Source organism: Alternaria arborescens (assembly GCF_004154835.1).
Source record: "Alternaria arborescens strain FERA 675 chromosome Unknown contig_1, whole genome shotgun sequence".
Taxonomy (NCBI): domain Eukaryota; kingdom Fungi; phylum Ascomycota; class Dothideomycetes; order Pleosporales; family Pleosporaceae; genus Alternaria; species Alternaria arborescens.
Window position 1 is genome coordinate 689,012 of NW_021167856.1, and position 17,066 is coordinate 706,077.

The 17,066-nt window shown below is 52.5% G+C and overlaps 6 protein-coding genes across 6 annotated transcripts; 3 read left to right on the forward strand and 3 right to left on the reverse strand.

Moving 5' to 3' along the window:
- Positions 1-1,323: 1,323 nt before the first annotated feature.
- Positions 1,324-6,168, forward strand: AA0111_g264 (hypothetical protein; the record flags this gene model as incomplete). The annotated part of the gene is made up of 3 exons (XM_028648433.1): positions 1,324-4,027; positions 4,075-5,807; positions 5,860-6,168. The coding sequence occupies 3 exons, from the start codon at positions 1,324-1,326 to the stop codon at positions 6,166-6,168; spliced, it is 4,746 nt and encodes a 1,581-aa protein (XP_028512092.1).
- Positions 6,169-8,397: 2,229 nt separating this feature from the next.
- Positions 8,398-9,995, forward strand: AA0111_g265 (Metacaspase-1; the record flags this gene model as incomplete). The annotated part of the gene is made up of 6 exons (XM_028648444.1): positions 8,398-8,525; positions 8,575-8,671; positions 8,731-9,187; positions 9,241-9,679; positions 9,745-9,914; positions 9,970-9,995. The coding sequence occupies 6 exons, from the start codon at positions 8,398-8,400 to the stop codon at positions 9,993-9,995; spliced, it is 1,317 nt and encodes a 438-aa protein (XP_028512091.1).
- A 451-nt stretch (positions 9,996-10,446) lies between these two features.
- On the reverse strand, positions 10,447-11,352 carry AA0111_g266 (hypothetical protein; the record flags this gene model as incomplete). The annotated part of the gene is made up of 1 exon (XM_028648455.1): positions 10,447-11,352. One exon carries the CDS (start codon positions 11,350-11,352, stop codon positions 10,447-10,449), a length of 906 nt encoding a protein of 301 aa, XP_028512094.1.
- Positions 11,353-12,380: 1,028 nt separating this feature from the next.
- AA0111_g267 (hypothetical protein) lies at positions 12,381-12,803 on the reverse strand (the record flags this gene model as incomplete). Its single annotated transcript, XM_028648466.1, has 4 exons — positions 12,381-12,416; positions 12,473-12,575; positions 12,691-12,742; positions 12,797-12,803. 4 exons carry the CDS (start codon positions 12,801-12,803, stop codon positions 12,381-12,383), a joined length of 198 nt encoding a protein of 65 aa, XP_028512093.1.
- Positions 12,804-13,991: 1,188 nt separating this feature from the next.
- AA0111_g268 (hypothetical protein) lies at positions 13,992-15,789 on the forward strand (the record flags this gene model as incomplete). Its single annotated transcript, XM_028648477.1, has 7 exons — positions 13,992-14,175; positions 14,225-14,404; positions 14,452-14,547; positions 14,600-14,700; positions 14,747-14,799; positions 14,864-15,099; positions 15,170-15,789. 7 exons carry the CDS (start codon positions 13,992-13,994, stop codon positions 15,787-15,789), a joined length of 1,470 nt encoding a protein of 489 aa, XP_028512090.1.
- A 154-nt stretch (positions 15,790-15,943) lies between these two features.
- Positions 15,944-16,981, reverse strand: AA0111_g269 (hypothetical protein; the record flags this gene model as incomplete). The annotated part of the gene is made up of 1 exon (XM_028648488.1): positions 15,944-16,981. One exon carries the CDS (start codon positions 16,979-16,981, stop codon positions 15,944-15,946), a length of 1,038 nt encoding a protein of 345 aa, XP_028512089.1.
- Between the last annotated feature and the right edge of the window lie 85 nt (positions 16,982-17,066).

Below are 17,066 nucleotides of genomic sequence, written 5' to 3' on the forward strand. Positions count from 1 at the left end.
GAATGGTGCATGATAAAGCGAGCAAGCGCAATACACGACTGATGGTTGGTTCAGTATGCCGGTCCGGTCTTGGTATATTGGAATGATGCACCGTAAACATATAGCCGGCGCGACAAAGGAAAGTGCGCGTGTGGATTACTCGAGATATGAAATTCATCTTAAGTGAGTGGAGCAGCTGGCCAGAAGCAGAAGGTCTATACTACAGCTTGTAAGACGTTTGCGGGTTGTGAAAGGATGTTCCCTGTGTGCGGGAGTTTTGCAGGGCACATGTGCAGACTCGGAGATGTGTACCGCTTAGCGAAGCTTAGTATACAACGTGTCTGTGGTTGTGATGAGTTGTCCCTCAGGGGTTCCACGGTGTAGACTTGTGCCGTTGGGCAAAAGCACGTCCAGCGATGCTTTTCTCCACCAGCTTGGCGGCCAAAAGAGCCAAAGCATGCAGGAAAGCGGAGTTTGTGGATTGCCCGCAGGAGGCGCGACCCGTTGTCTCAAGCCCTGCTGCAGCCCCCCGGGAATGGGTACCTCTCTGTACTTGGTGACGCGAAACACCAGTCGTGGATATTGCGGTGGCCAGGCCAGGCACGTGAGCCGGCCTATCAAGGCGCGGTCGAGTGGTTCGGAAGTGTTTGCAAGTCAGTGTCGCTCGCAGGCGTGGTGGGAGCTGGTCAGGGCTCGGGGGGTCCAAGACATTTTGACTCGTAGTCGCGACCATGTTGGTTGTGTCGGTCGTGGGCGTGCAGGGGTGCGAGGGACAAGGTTTGGATCTTGTGCACCTCCATCTCAAAAGTTGCTAGCTGCCTCTCTCTCTCCTGCATTGGGGCCAGCAGCGCTTCCTTTGACTCTGTACGCGTCTTGCGACCGCGCGACCGCGTCCGACTCTCTCCCATCCGACTACCCCTGGGGTTCGAGGCTTCCTGTGTCGATCCTGCGTAGTGCTCGCGCGTGGCTCTTTTCGGCCTCGTCCTGCAACACCACCAACATCGCGGTTTGGAACCCCTGAAGCCCCCGCAGCTCTCTCGTAAAGTTAGTTTAGACCGACGTTCCTCTGCGCGTGTCATGCGACTGCAAGACGCCTTGCTCCACCCCTAGCATCTTGTGCCGCAAGCCGCTGGCTTCCCAGGAACGAGGAACGGCGCGCCCAAGCAGCATCGCGCCATTGACCTGCATCGTCACCTGTCCGTGCAATCTTCTGTCACGGCAAGATTCCCAATTGCTGCCGTACAGCCCTCGCAGACGTGTCTGGGCTCGGCGGAGAATGCTCCTGTGCCCAAGTGTGGGAAGGTCCTCGACGCAGACATTCATTCACATAGCCGGCAGCCCGCCATGGCCGACTACTCCCACCACCATGGCCGCCCATCCACGCCCACTGGCTCCCACACAACCTACAGACCAACCGGGTCCATGCGAGCACTCAACACCGACCAGCCCAAGCACGAGACCTTCTTCGACGATGCCACCCCCGTAGACGCCTTCAACAACGACCATCCCAAGCACGATCCGCTGCGCGACTCTCACGATCTTTCCTTCGCCGAGGGCGGCAATGTGAGAGACTCGGTCGTCGACAACATGCTACTCTCGCTCGACCAGTTCGCGACCGGCAATCTGTTCGGGAGCTCAGGCCCGCAGTACTCCAGCTATGCCGACGACGACTTCTTCCTCCGCGACAACTCGTACCGCCCGCCCGGTGCCCGCCACCGCGGCCACACGTACACGTCGTCGCGCTCCTCCGACTACGACCTGAACCCCGACGACCACTCTCGATACACAACCCACCACTCGCGCGCCCGTCGAAGCAACAGCAGCAACAACATCGGTACCCCAGTCCGCCGCAAGGGAAGCACGCGGGACATGTACACAGGGAGGCAGGCCACGGCCCAGTATGGCCAGCTTCAACAGGCCGGCCATCTACGGGGCAACAACAAGAAGGGCAGCATGGGCAGCGGCTCCTCGAGCATCGACTTTGGCCAGTCTGGCATCTTGGGAAACCAGCGCCTTGGTTTTGGGAAGCGTTCGGCCAGTTTTGATCATAGTAATGCAAGCGACCGGGGCAGAATCTCGCCTTTGCGAGTCGAGTCTGTCCTAGACCGAGGTAGGGTCGCCTATCAAAACTACCCCGATGAATACGATGCCGCCCCCGAGCCCACCATTCCCGCCGGCCCTCGAAGAGTCCAGGAGCCACCGCAATCACCCCTCGCTTTCCCCCCTCAGCCATCGTACGCCGCACCGCAGGCACCCCGGCCAGGCCGTAGAGGCAGCGTCCGCTCCAACACGAGCTACAGAACTTTGCGAAAGAACAAGAGCCAGCCAGGACCAAGCATGAGGGCCCAGGCCCAAGAGTTTGTCAATGCCAGCACCTTGCGAGAACTGCCTCCTGTACCGTCATGGCACGACCCTTCTGCTCCATCGCCATCCGTGGCTTCACGAAGTCCACTGTTCCCTCCCCAGGCTCCAGCAGCGCCAAAGCCTGGCTTCTTTCGCCGAGTGTTTGGTGGAGGCTCTTCCAAGTCTACACCACAACTGTCTGCTGCCTCAGCTGGCCCTAACCCGTCACAAGAAAATTCAGCCCCTGTCTCCAGTAAGCCCCAACCGGCCGATGTCAACTCCATGTACTCTGCCGCACGACCGCGTACGACACCAAGCAATGGCAGCCATATTGCTTCCCAGATAAAATCGCTGCCAAAAGCCCCCCAGACTGCCAACCCTGCTCAAGGGGACGCACAAGCACTACAACCACCAACGCTTGGCAAAAAACCATCATCCTTCTTCCGGCGTCGAAAGAAGTCTATTTCTGAAAGCACGAAACCCCCCGTCACGGCTCTCGAGTTTATTCAGCCAGCCAAGCCGGTACTACCCCCACAACCCAGCCCCGGAGTTAGCAGTCTGCGACAAGTTATGAACCCCTACCTTAATGACGCAGGGCGCACTGGTGACAGAACACTAGACGGGCGGGATGAGCAGTCAGGTGACGCTTCTACGAATGGATTCTCACCAAACTATAAACCACACAAGGATGCAACAGTCCGCGCCATCAAGTCAACTTCACGTGGGGACGATCAGACACCTCCTGCATCTCGAGGAGAGCAGTTAAGAGCTTCTGAAATGACCAGCACAGGAATTCCCAAGCTGAAGTTGAAATTGAAACACGCGAAATCTCCCGCTCCGACTCAGCAGGAGGACACTTTCCTTGCGGATAGCAGCAGCTGCAACGAGGATCGCAGTGGTCGCGCAACGCCAACAGTCGATTACAGCGGTACCGAGGAAAGGAGACCGAGCACAGGACCCACTCCCTCGTTACTCAGACAATCTGAAGCAAAAAGCAATCGCAAGCCCAGTGGCGACCATCGGGCCGAGCTCCTATCCCCTCATGACGACCCTATTTCTAGACGTGGGTCAGCATCGCAGTCCGTTTCAGAAGTCGAGGACGAAGGCTGGGTCATTACCGAATCAACTGATAGGGTGCACCGTACCGACAAGAAAAGCCCAGCTGCGAAGCGCGTGTGGCTTGACACCACTCTACCCGACGCACTCATCGATACTACCGACGACCTCAAGTTGCCATTAGAAGGTGCGCGATCATCCCAGCAGTCACTCGACAAGGTCTCGCCAGACGCCGATACCCCAACCTCACCTAATGACGTCTTCCTCTCTGCTACCAGTCTGCCCATAGTGCAGGTTGAAAGTCGCGACTCCGACACCATGCCCGCTGTTGTCGAAGACCGATCGATGCACAGCGAGCCCACTGATGCAGAGCGTGAACGTGCATTCCAGATTTACAGCGGCGATGATTCCTCTAGTCTGAAGGCCCAAGCGGCTACCTTGTTGGGCGATGTCAGCTTGTCCAGCACGCGCATGCGAAAGGCCTTTATGGACCTCTTTGACTGGACAGGCATGAACATCTTGGCTGCTATGCGTGACCTTTGTGGCAAAATCATTCTCAAGGCCGAGACTCAGCAGGTTGACCGCATTCTCATGAGTCTCTCAGAGCGCTGGTGTGAATGCAACAGCAGCCATGGCTTCAAGGCAGTCGGTAAGTAGCTCAATTTGCTATGAAGAAACACAGCTGACCGACGACAGATGTCGTCCATACTATTTGCTATTCCATCCTGCTGCTCAACACAGATTTGCACTTGGCTGATATCGAGTCGAGAATGACACGAAGCCAATTTGTCCGTAACACACTCCCTACAGTCACTCGCGTCTGTCAAGATTCAGTCAAGGCTGCAGGAGAAGAGACGCTAAGGCCACATTCCACTCACTTCCGAAGACCATCCCTGCCATGGAATGAGAAGTCAGAACCCAGCTCGCCGGGTCCTGACGCTACTACATTCTCTGCGGATGTGGAGGAGCCTGCGGAGGCTAGGAAAACCCGCAGTCGTCTCTCCATCCGACCTCCTGCTAGAAGTGGCTCAGAAGGTCTACTTTCCTTTGACTCTGCAGTATCCGAGTCTAACACACTTGTCAACTCGCCATACAATGGTCCTATGCGAGGATGGGAGTTCCAGGTCGAGACGGTGCTCAAAGAGTTCTACGATTCTATTCGTAAACAACGCTTGCCCCTCCATGGGTCTTCCGAACCTGTTGTTCATCATCAGCCTTCGTCCAACAACCTCTCCGTCAGCAACATGCTCCGTCGCACTCCTAGTGTGTTGAGCAAAGCACCGTCTGACAACACGAGCTACCGTGGTCGATCCCAAAACGATTTCCGCAATGTGGGCAGTCGATGGGCCTCTAAGAACCGCTCAAAGCAAAGATTGTATCCTTCATCTACCGTGGCATCTAGCCGAACCAGTCTGGACGACGGATCAGTATGGAGCCCCGCCGGATCCAGCTCTTGGAGTCGTTATTCGTACGGCAAGACCGGTACTTCCATGTCGGTGGACTCACTGGGCTCACACTTTGCGCATGGCGACTATCAACAGGCTATCGGCTTTGCCAATGCTCTTAGTCAAGCCATCATCCGTGAAGAGGGCATGACTATTGCTAGCGATGAAGAATTCTCCCGTGTGGCTCCGTTGTTGGAAGACGAGACACTCGAGCTTGTTGGAGCACCCTGGGCCAAGGAAGGTATCCTCAAGCACAAGCGACATCTTGATTCAGTGGATAGGAAGGCAAAGGATCGAGCGTGGAATGAATGCTTCGCTGTCGTCGAGAAAGGCTGTATGCGTTTATTCTCTTTCAGCATGAACTCCAAATCTGTTAGGCAGAAGAGCAAGCTACGACCATCTGCTGGTGGTGTTGTAGGAGGCGGCAACTGGATGGACAATGCGGAAGCTTTGGACAGCTTCCCACTCCGCCAGACTATCGCCAGCGCGCTACCTCCTCCAGGATACTCGAAGACAAGGCCTCACGTATTCGCGCTTTCACTCCCTACAGGAGCAGTTCATCTTTTCCAAGTTGGAACACCTGACATCTGTCGAGAGTTTGTGTGCACCGTCAACTACTGGTCGGCTCGTCTGTCCAAAGAACCTCTCATGGGTGGTGTCAGCAGCATGGAGTACGGTTGGGGTGAGAATGTCATTAACCCAGCTCTGATCCGTCAAGACAGTGCGCCATCAGTGCAAGGCCATATGCCCCGTCCGAGTGTCACAAGCTCCCTTCGTAGTTCGATGGACCATGCCACCGGCACACCAAAGCCCAGACTTCCCGGAGACAAGGTCGTCTTATCGGATTGGAGCCCACCAGCATCAAGCATGATGGCTAGTACCCTGATGGAAGTGGATCAGCTTAGAGCTCTTACCGACTATGTTAAGAACATTGAGACCGAGCTCGCTCACCACAACGAACTCAGAGCGCCATTGCTCATTGCCGTAAGTATCACCTTCCCGCTTTCCCATGATCATGACTGATACACAATATCAGTTTTCGCCTCGACACCCCAATGCTCAGAAGGCCATGGCCAACTGGGAGCGCAAATCGCAATACCTTCTCAGGGAAATTGTGAAATTCCGGACCTATATTGACACTCTAGCAACTGCACAAGCGCAGAAGCAAAAGATTTATGCCGAGCGCGAAGCTCGTGAACAACAAGAGATGGAGGAGTCAGAAAAGGAAGCAGTCGCTACTCCGAAGGCCACTGAAGATGATGGTGCGAATGAAGCTTCCGAGCCTGCTCCATCCAAGACTATGCCAAACCCAGCTCTACCAGCAGCTTTCCTTTTACATCCCTGATCGCTGCCTTTCTGATTCTGGCATATACTGACGATTGATTTCTTTGTTACGAATAGTTACTCCTCTGAGGCGCACGATACGGCGTTTGCAACTGCTTCATTCGTCAAAGCCGAGTTTGAGACAGCGGCCGCACTCGGTGGCCTGACATCTTGTTATACCTATTGTAATATGTACGATTTCTGTACGTTCGGCGTCTTGAGCAGTTTCTTTTTCTTTCCTATCACCTATTCAGTTTAGTATGTTACTGCTTCATTCCAACGAACAAGACGATCAACCGCGAAAGTCATTTTGTATGGGACGGTACTTTGTGTACGATTATATTCGCTCTCAGCCATTATCAAGCTCGGGAAGATTGATGATGCATTATGGTTTTTATGGGATGGAGCTTGGTTCTTTGCGGTTATCCATTAGAAAGGGTGGAAGAGCACGATGAAGAAGCAACTGTTCAGACATTATACCCCACGTTTTCGAATAGCATACTTTCGATACTAGCGCCTGTTCCTTAGCTTTCTTGACATGGTTATGCGTGTCTATTTCTGGTGTGTTAACGTAGCATACATGACAGCTGGGAGTAAACGCACGTGGTTTGTCGCACAGCTTGCATGCGTATACACCGATTGACGAACGGCATCTCGTTACATCGCCCTCAGCCACTCTACATACCCTAGTCTTGAACAACGCATATGGCGACGATAGCTCAGAGTGCTGTAGCTTACTATTCAATGTAACTCCCATAGCCACCACCACAACATCAATGATGCTATTCAAGAAGCTCATTGCGCCCATTTCGAACTACTACTGCAGCTAGAACAACAGCGCGCGACAAAAGCGCAGCAGCGTTACGCCGAACACATTCGTAGTATCTACTCTTCTCCCAATCATTGTGTCTCGAGCCAAAATACCATTCGGTCCTCGCCGTTGGCGTGCAGCGTTCTGCGCAAGCCACACGAGGGGCTAGATTGTCCTAGCGCCAGCCTTTAAAGACAGGGTGCAGCAGCCAGCGCTTTGGTGTGCTTTGGTGTAAGGACCTGAACTGGATGGAAGAGTGCCCAAAAGGCTGCTTGCCACTACGCAAAGGTGGGATCGCGTAGACGGTGACAGGACGGATTGAGAAGAGGCTGATGGCACAGCATGTAGCCAAGTGGTGTTGTATGCCTATCGCGTTACAGGCCGCATTCGGCGGGGCGCATGATGCTGTGTAGGAGATGTGGCTAGGGGCAGGGTAAATGGTAGATGGCTGAAGTAAGGGCCAATGGGTTGGTTTCGGAGATGGACTGGCATGGCAGAGTACCTATGTTGGAGGATTTGGAAGGAAATGATATGAGAGACTTTGCGATGGGTAAGCACATAGGAATGCAGAAGTATAGATACTAATTAGAGTTGCAAAAGCAAGAATATCATGACCGAATGTCGCCCAAAGTATTGCAATCCCTCCCATATCCAGAACAGATGCCGTACAACAGCATTAGTCGAGCCCAGGTCCAAGGAAACAGATCTGCCCCTAGTTGGACCCACCCTGGCCCTAGGGATCGTCGGTGTTGCCGTCTCGCGTACGAGACCGGACGAGCTAACTAGCCTTGTAGCTCGCTGGCATCGTGGCATCCCACGCGACCCCATGTCACGAATGGCAGAAAGAGGCTTCGACGGAAAGAGGAGGGACGAATTGGGCATGACGGACTGTTTGACGAATGGGAGGGCTACTGCGACGAGAGATGCGGCACTGGGGACTTGTCGTGCCTTGGGCCCACCAGCCAGACTGCCTTGACAGGCCTTTTCCGTTTTCTTTCATCTCCGTAGCGACTTATTTCCATCGTGCACGCCCCTAAATTGTCTGGATTCCCTACTGCTCCCAGAGACCCTCAGCCTTGTTGCCTATTGTCGAAATCGGTCTTGTCTACTCAGACATCTGGAGTTGAGTGAGATTTGAAGAGGCCCACGGGTTTGGAAGCTTGGATGCATCATCGGTAGCTTTGTCAGAGCTCAGCCTTAGCCATCCTTACCAGCCAAACCCCGCGCTACTACCGCATCTCTCGACGTTACCGACGCACCGTCAGCCGCACTCTACTACAGGACTGACGACCGCTTTCTTTCACGTCTTATTTGAAGCAGTGAAGAGCGCGCTCCCAAACGGGCATTTGATCTCCCATCGTTCACGGCTATTCGGCATCTCCGCCTGAACGCGCGCACTTTGCAAGAAGCCCCAACCTCAATCGCACACTGTAACTCGACATGTCCTACTATCCCGGCCAGCAATACCACGGTGGCGGTGGCTACGGCGCCCCTCCACCGCCTCAGAATGGCTATGGTGGCCCGCCTCCGCAAGGATACCAGCCTCCACAGCAGAACTACGGTGCTCCGTGAGTAGAGAATGACGAGTAATGCTCCACGGGTGCTGACGGATACCAGTCCCCCACAGCAATATGGATACCAGAGCCCACAACCACCCTACAACAACAACTATGGTCAACCTACGCCGCCTCCGCAGCAGTATGGATACAATCAGGTACGCATATGGCATGCTGACAGGGAAACCATGGCTGGAGTAGAGGCTGATTTGCACAGGGACCACCACCACCACAGCAGTATGGCAACTACGGCCCACCGCCTCCGCAACAACCTCCCCGTCCAGGCATGATGCCTACAGCCAACAGCAATCAATGGACACATGGAAACCACAACGCGCCCCCACCACCGCCCTCGGGCGCACAGAACTTCGGCCACGGCGCACCCAACGGCTATTCGTTTCAATACTCGGCATGCAACGGTCGACGGAAAGCCCTCCTGATCGGTATCAACTACTTCGGCCAACGAGGACAGCTTCGCGGCTGCATCAACGATGTGAAGAACATGAGCACATACTTGAACGAGTTCTTTGGCTACAAGCGGGAGGACATGGTCACGTTGACCGACGATCAGCAGAACCCCATGAGCCAGCCGACTAAAGCCAACATCTTGAGAGCGATGCATTGGCTGGTCAAAGACGCAAGGCCAAACGACTCTTTGTTCTTCCACTACTCAGGTGCGCCTCTGCTTTTATACCGTGCTGCTTTCAGCCATGCTAACCCACACTAGGCCACGGCGGTCAAACCAAGGATCTCGACGGCGACGAAGATGATGGCTACGACGAGGTCATCTATCCAGTGGATTTCCGCACGGCCGGTCACATTGTCGACGACGAGATGCACCGTATCATGGTCACACCCCTCCAGCCCGGTGTACGACTCACCGCCATCTTCGATTCTTGTCATTCCGGCTCCGCCCTTGACCTGCCTTACCTCTACTCCACCCAGGGTGTGCTCAAGGAGCCCAACTTGGCCAAGGAAGCTGGTCAGGGTCTGCTGGGCATCGTGGCGAGCTATGCGCGTGGCGACATTGGCAGCATGATTGGTGGTGCCACAAGTCTGTTTAAGAAGGCAATGAATGGAGATGAAGTGCACAAGAAGAACCTAAGAACGAAAACTAGCCCTGCCGACGTAATCATGTGGAGTGGCTCCAAGGATACGCAGACTTCGTAAGTCTCTCCCCAACCCACCTCTAGATTTGATGCAGGCAATACTAATGCTGGACACTTTACAGGGCCGACGCAAGTATTGGTGGAGAAGCTACGGGAGCCATGTCTTGGGCTTTCATCTCTTCGCTCCGCAAGAATCCTAACCAAAGCTATGTACAACTGCTCAACAGCATCCGTGATGAGCTGCAGGGCAAATATGACCAAAAGCCTCAATTGAGCTGCAGTCATCCATTGAGTGAGTTCTTTCCCATACCTCGCTATGAACGGGAATGGCAAACTGATTGAAATAGATACCGATTTGCTGTACGTCATGTAGACGTATTTTTTCCCGCAGATGAGGTTGTTGTAAAATGAGGCTATAATTCCGGATTTGGTCGTAGGGAATACTGTCTGATAGAGTGATACCATGACGCAACCATCCTTGGATGAAGAAGAAGTAGTAGTTGGGTGCAAAAATGCATTTTATCATGATCGAGTATACAACTTCTTTTGTATATACTTGGGGACGAGATACGACGGCGTTTCGAACAGATTATTTGCAGTCATTGGAAGAGGGTGATCTTGGGGTAAAAGGATTCGTTATTCATTGCCTTAGGGTATCGAACTTTCTTGTCTTTCAAAGCCCGTCGACATGTATCCCTCTTGTAGCGCCATCGCTATCCATTATCATCGTTAATCATGATGCAACCGTATACTTCTGTGGTTCTTAGAGAGGCCTTAGAGCACTCCCTCAAAAGGGGTATCTTGACTTCTCACCTGCTCACACCCTAAACATCAGCCATCTCCTCATCAACCCAATCTCTCCAACTCCTCCACTCGCCCCAGCCCAGCCCCACCTTCTTCCCCTGGTACCTCACAACCCTCAACGAAACCTTGTTCCAATCCGCCTTCTTGCCACTCCATCCAGCCTTCCTCATTAGACTAACCAGCGCTTCTTCCTTGGTCCACCCTTGTTCGCTCGCAACATCAGGCAGATACGTACTCCCGTAGCGTCTACCCTTTTCGTGGAAACTGATCCGCAAGCCATGTTTGCCAATTTCCCAATCCATGGCATCGTCAACAGGCTCAAAATCCGTGAGGAGAGTGACAGCGCATTCGAGGGTTGGCAATTCGCGTGTGGTAATAGGCGAGAAACGCGTATCGTCGAATGCGGCCGTCAGCGCGTAGTCAGAGAGACCTTTGGTGAGTGGTTGTGCTTCAAAGGTCCCGATACAGCCCCGGAGTCGCTTGTCGCCAGAACGTGAGATTGTGTTCCACGTTATGAATAACGGATGCTCTTCCTCCTCTTCCTCGCCTTCTTTGTCAATCAAGTTTGTAGAACTGCTGCTCTGGCTTGTAAGACTGCTTGGTGTCTCGCTGCTCGGGCCACTGGGCGTCGAACTTGCGCTTTGCAGGCTTGAGGAGCTAGCTGACGAGGGAGGGGAGGCTAGGATACGCGATATAGCGGCGGGTTTGTATGAGCCATCTGCTGATACGGACGCAGACGCGGATGCAAGTGCGGCTTGTTCTGCTTGTTCTGCTTCGGTCTCATCTTCGAGCTCAGAGGTTGTGGTGGGTTCCGAGTTATATTTCGCCCAGAGGTGTTCGACTTGGGCTAGAGTGAGAGAAGGGCGCTTCTCGAGGCTTGCGACGAGGCTTTCGAAACAATATGCGCAGTGCGCTTGTGTAGCCATGGTGGGGTGTTGGAAGGACCGAGGCTGACGTTCGATGAGAGCGAATAGGCGGGGGTTTGAAGGTCTGGCTGGACGCACGATCGGGGAGGGCTAGATAGTGGAGAAAGAAGGATTGGAAATATGGCCTTTTGCAACACAAGATAGGAAAGAAGTATGACGGCTGAATCCGGGGTGTAGGGCTGCTAGCTGATCGGGTCGGGTTGCGGCAGGGCTGTGCAGTAACGTCAGGAACCGGAACGTCTCGGCCGACTTGCCTCCGCGGAGAGATTCCAAGAGCGTGACGATTGTCTGTCGATATATGGCAGTTGTGCACGCTGTCGCACCAACTCCGGAGGGCCGACGTAGTTACCAGAGAGAGAGAGGGAGCAATGTGATGGAGGTGGTGAGGCGCCAGAGATAACCCCGCCGATCCGGCAAATGGTACCTTGGGAAGGCGTCATCATCTGAAATGAACAAAAGGAGATGCACAATCTGGAGAGTAAAATGTTATTCATTGCGATACAACTGAATGTATACTATTTTGCGAGATACTATCTGCACAAGCTCCCTAAGAGATGCACCGAAAGTCCCAAAACTCTGATTCAACAGTTGGTATGTAACCCCATCTTCATGCACACGTACCTTACGGGGTAAAAGGTCGTGTGTTTGGTAATGATGGGGATGATTGTTCTTGCCACGATAGATATTCCTTCAGCAGGTCGAGCATGGGAGAGCTCTGTTGCTGTACACACTAATGGATGGGTTGAGGTTGGTGCCTCGTTGATCATGTCTCTCACTTACCTGAAGACGTTGCGAACGGTCAAACAGCCTAACACATCACTTGGACAGTCGCGCGCTGGTGGAACCGACCTGACTTTTCGACTTATTTCATTGCCACATTTCATGCCTGCGGTAGGCGTGAAGCCGCGTGCTCCAATCCCTTGAGTTCGAAGCTGTCATAGAAAGTCCGAATGCCATTGACGCCGACCAGATGTCTCATAAAGGAATCGAAAACCGCCATCGTCGCTCGCTCGTAATCGTATCGTCCTTTATGCCGCGTCGCGCTTGCCCTCCTTGACCTCCTTCTGTATGGTTGTTAGCGAGCCGCGTTTCCGTGTAGGAGTGAGCCGTCGGTACGCACCAAAGCGCGCATGGTGCCGTGAAGAGCATGCCTGTGGTTCCTCCTGAACTTGGGGTCGGTTCCCTTGAGCGAGGGGTAACGGTGGGTCTTGGGCTTCTTGATACTGCATTGCCATTGTATCAGCTTTTGGTTCTCAACAACGCATTCACGATCCTTCGCGTTGTAGATGGACTATCCGCGGATTCATGGCGCGTGCGATGGAGGAGGGTGATGCGTACCCGTTTCGGTGGTTCTTCTTGGACTGGTTGTGCTGGGACGAGTTCTTGGATTCTGCACAGCTGCATTAACATCTTGGCAGTAACAAGTGAGTTCTTGTAGACGTACTGGCCATGGCGACGGTTGTTGTTGTCGATTTGGCTTTGTGGTATTGTCGAAGAGCTGATGTCGGAACTGGTCGAATTTGCGCTCTGTCTGTGGTCACCAGTAAGCGAGTAGTTACTGGCGCTAGTGCGTCTTGGTGCATAATCCCTGGCCCTGGCTTTGCACATCTCGCGCCATCACCATCACCATCATCATCGCTTCATCCAAGCTATGATCAACGCTTCCTACTAGTATCTACAAAGCGATTACACATATTTCATGGAGTGGTGGCCATAACATCACTCGCGCGGGCCTCGCGTTGTCGTCGCATCACCTCCTACTTCAGCGAGCACCACGGAAACGATGCCGTGACTAGCAGACACTCGCCTATCTCGTAAGGTGGTCTCATGAACAAGTCGGGTTCTTAAAAACCTATCAGGCTGTATAAGTATGTTCATGGATGTAGTGTTGACGTCTACGTTCTGTCTATCCAAATTGGCGTATGCCATCCATCTTCATCGCCTAGTGCCGTCCTTGTTCGTAAATTCTTCGTCACTATCTTCTACCCAACCCATGGCATCCGGACATATCGTAGACCACATCTCGGAACACTGTGGAAGAGCCGTGTATTGCGAAAACACCCAGAGTGCAGTCCCGACGTATCGCACCTGTCGTATGCATAGGCTCAACTCTATAGAGTCGGCCCCCGACCATACTACACACTAAAGGTATCCAATACGTTATGTGTTCTACTATGTTGGTGCAAAACACTGCGTATACTTCTAGAGTATACTAAAATGTATGGTTGACATAAGTGTTGGGTCAATTCAATAAAAAGAGCTCCTTCATACGCGCTGTCTCGGCTGCGGCACTACTGTTTCCTTTGTCGCTTTGCCCTACCAACATTTCAAGTCATGCAAAGCTAGTCACCACTTTGACGTATCATGGCTTGTCCTTTGACGATCAGCGGAAAACGTGCGGCACTGTTCCATCACTTGGCTTGCTTCTTCCCCGCAAAGCGGAAGCGTAACCGTTCACCGGGTGTGCAAGTCGGCGAAAGGCGACCTCATCTGATTGGCTGCAACCATCAAGTTTCGTCCACCCTTACTGATGTAAGAGGAATTGCATGCAGCTACAAAGCGCCTGTCACACAAGCATTACTACTATTTATCCTGCAACCCAAGTCTTAGCAAGCGCCGCGTCCTCTACCAAATCAACCATGGCGAATCCGGCGGAGAAACCATCGAGTTTGCCAGACAATAAGATCGAGATCATCAACGATACCCATGGAAATAACATAGACCCAATCGCTGAGAAGAAGCTACTTCTCAAGTGCGACCTTCGCGTTCTTCCGCCCCTCTTTGTCCTGTTCCTCTTAGCGTTTCTGGATCGTGTCAACATCGGTACACTCATCCATTTCTAGTAGTGTGTTCACTGCACTAACGTGCCTAGGCAATGCGAAGATACAAGGACTAGTAGAAGACCTGGACATGACAGGACCGCTGGCTTATCGCTACAATATCGCTTTATTCATATTCTTCGTTCCCTACATCCTCTTCGAGGTGCCGTCAAACTTGGTCTTGAAGAAGCTCAAGCCTTCAACATGGCTCAGCTTGATCATGGTACTCTGGGGTGAGTTCTGATTATCTTCGTATGTGTGCCATACTAATGATTATCAGGCCTCTCAACCATCGGGATGGGACTCGTGAACAATTTTGAAGGCTTGGTAGCCATGCGCGTTTTGCTAGGCTTCTTTGAGGCAGGATTGTTTCCTGGTGCGTAATAGATGTACATTAAGACGTGAGCTTCAAGACTAATTTCGCATAGGTTGTGTGTACCTCATATCAATGTACTACAAGCGTTATGAGCTACAATGGCGCCTCACACTGTTCTTTACTGCAAGCATCATCGCTGGCGCCTTTGGAGGTGTAAGTATTCCCGCGTCACCTTGTGGCTCAGACTGACTTTCCCCAGCTCCTTGCATTTGCTATTGCTAAGATGGACGGCATTGCAGGTTATGGAGGATGGTAAGAACCCAAATCTACCAAATACATGCGGGACAGACACTAACTCTACAAACCAACGATCTAGGCGGTGGATTTTCATCATAGAAGGTATCATCACAGTTGTGGCTGGTGTTGTTACAAAGTTCTGGGTCACAGACTGGCCCGAACAGGCAAAGTTCCTCAACGAGGAAGAGAGAGCCCTTCTCATAGCACGACTCAGTGCTGATACCGGTGATGCTGTGATGAACAGGCTTGACAAGAGAGCAGCGAAGAGGATATTTTCCGACCCTAAAATTTACCTGGGAACAGCTGCATACTTCGGTAAGAACCTTTGTTGTCCTCTCCATCTTCTTTTTCAGACACATGCTGACCATACACCCCCACGTGCAAGGAATCGTGAATACTGGCTATGCTGGATCTTTCTTCACCCCAACAATCGTCAAAGAACTCGGCTACACCTCCGCCGCCGCCCAGGTACGGTCGATTCCCATCTTTGTGGTAGCAACTATCACTGCGGTCATCACGGCATGGCTGACCGATCGCCTCCGCCATCGCTACTGGTTCTGTATCTTCGGTCTCATCGTCGCATCGATTGGGTACATCATGCTTCTTGCGCAAGACAACCTCTCAGCTGGCGTCAAGTACTTTGCCCTCTTTCTCATTGTACCGGGTGGTTACATCACTCAGCCTGTTGTACTCGTTTGGATGTCCAACCTTGTATCTGGACACTACAAGCGATCCGTCAGTTCTGCGATGCAAGTTGGGTTCGGAAACCTAGGAGGCATCGTGGCGAGCAACATCTTTTTGCAGAGTGAAATGCCGACATATCCGACAGGATACGGAGTTAGCCTGGGTATGTTGTGGATTTGTGGTGCTGCTTGCACGGCACTTTTCTTCATGGTAAAGTGGGAAAATGCGAAGAGGGAGAGGGGTGAGCGGGATGGGAGGCTGCAGGAGGTAGATGCCGATAATTTGGGTGATGACCATCCAATGTTCAGGCTCACGTCTTGAATTAAGGATGCGCGAGTTCAAGTCACTTCTATCAGCGACATACCCATCAGGTTTGCATTGAACAGAGTGAGCAGAGTGATGAAAATAGCGTCCAGCGAGCATGTGTTCGGCGTCTTGTATGAGTACTCTGATTCGCGTGATGCAGATGTCATTCCTATAGTATCTGCCAGTCTTTGTCGGTGTCCATAGGACTCATCGCGGCGTCGGTCCAATCATCTTCAGATTCATCCCCAAGTTCGGTATCGGATTTGTCGACCTGAGAGGAAGGAGACGCCTTGTGAAACTCATCATCACTCGTTGACTTATTTCCTGCCGTGCCAAGATCTTTATGTAGAGCATCATGAGTATCGTCTTGTTTACCCAAATTGTCTTCTTGAGTCTTATCGTCTTGAATTTCCTCAATGAACGTCTCTGACCGTGTTCTGTGCGGTACCGCACTCATATCTTCCAAGAACATCCTAGAATCATTGTATTCTCTAGTCCCTTCATTCCACCGGTTGCATCGAACGGCAATAGTGACATCTTCTCTGTGTAGAAGGACACTGAACTCGCTCGCCGCACTGTAAAGTTTCATCTCATCATCCCAGATGTTGAGGTGCAGCATCTTGAATCCTGGCAAGTGTTGCAAGATGTATCCGCTTAGCTCCGAGTATGCTCTCCTAGTCGCAGCGTCGGAAGCGTCTTCTTCGTAGGGCTGGACTAGAAGGGATAGACATGAGACATGTTGGCGGGCTGATACGCTGATGCTCTCCAACCACTTGTGTGTAGCATATGCCTGGTACCGTCCGCGCGGGCAAGGGCCTGTTAGGAAAAGAAAGTTCCGACTTCCATACGCTATCGGCTCCGCATCGTCGTGAATCTCATCCCGTCGGTCCTTCTCCTCTTTTGTCGCAGGCCTTAGCATATTGATTGGCCCGTGAGTTGCTTGTAATACCCATAGCCCTTCATCTCCTGTTTTAAAGCGGAGCTCAGGGCCTGCACAACTATAGCGGGTGTAGATGTGGCCTGGCTCGTTTTCGTCTTGCGAAAGGAGATTGTATCTTGGACAACGGCAAATATCGATCTGGGTGTGTCCGACGAAAGTGGTGTTACTGGGATTCTCAAGATAAGGCCAATCCAGAGTGTAGTTGAACGTCGTTACATCATCTGGTGTTGAGGGATGTGGCATTGATTGGATTGGGCTTTGGTACATAGCATCGGCTTGAGGAAAGGCTCCTGATCTCAGATGCGTGGTGATTGGATACTACAAGTTCCGACTGAACTCAAGACTTCCTTAC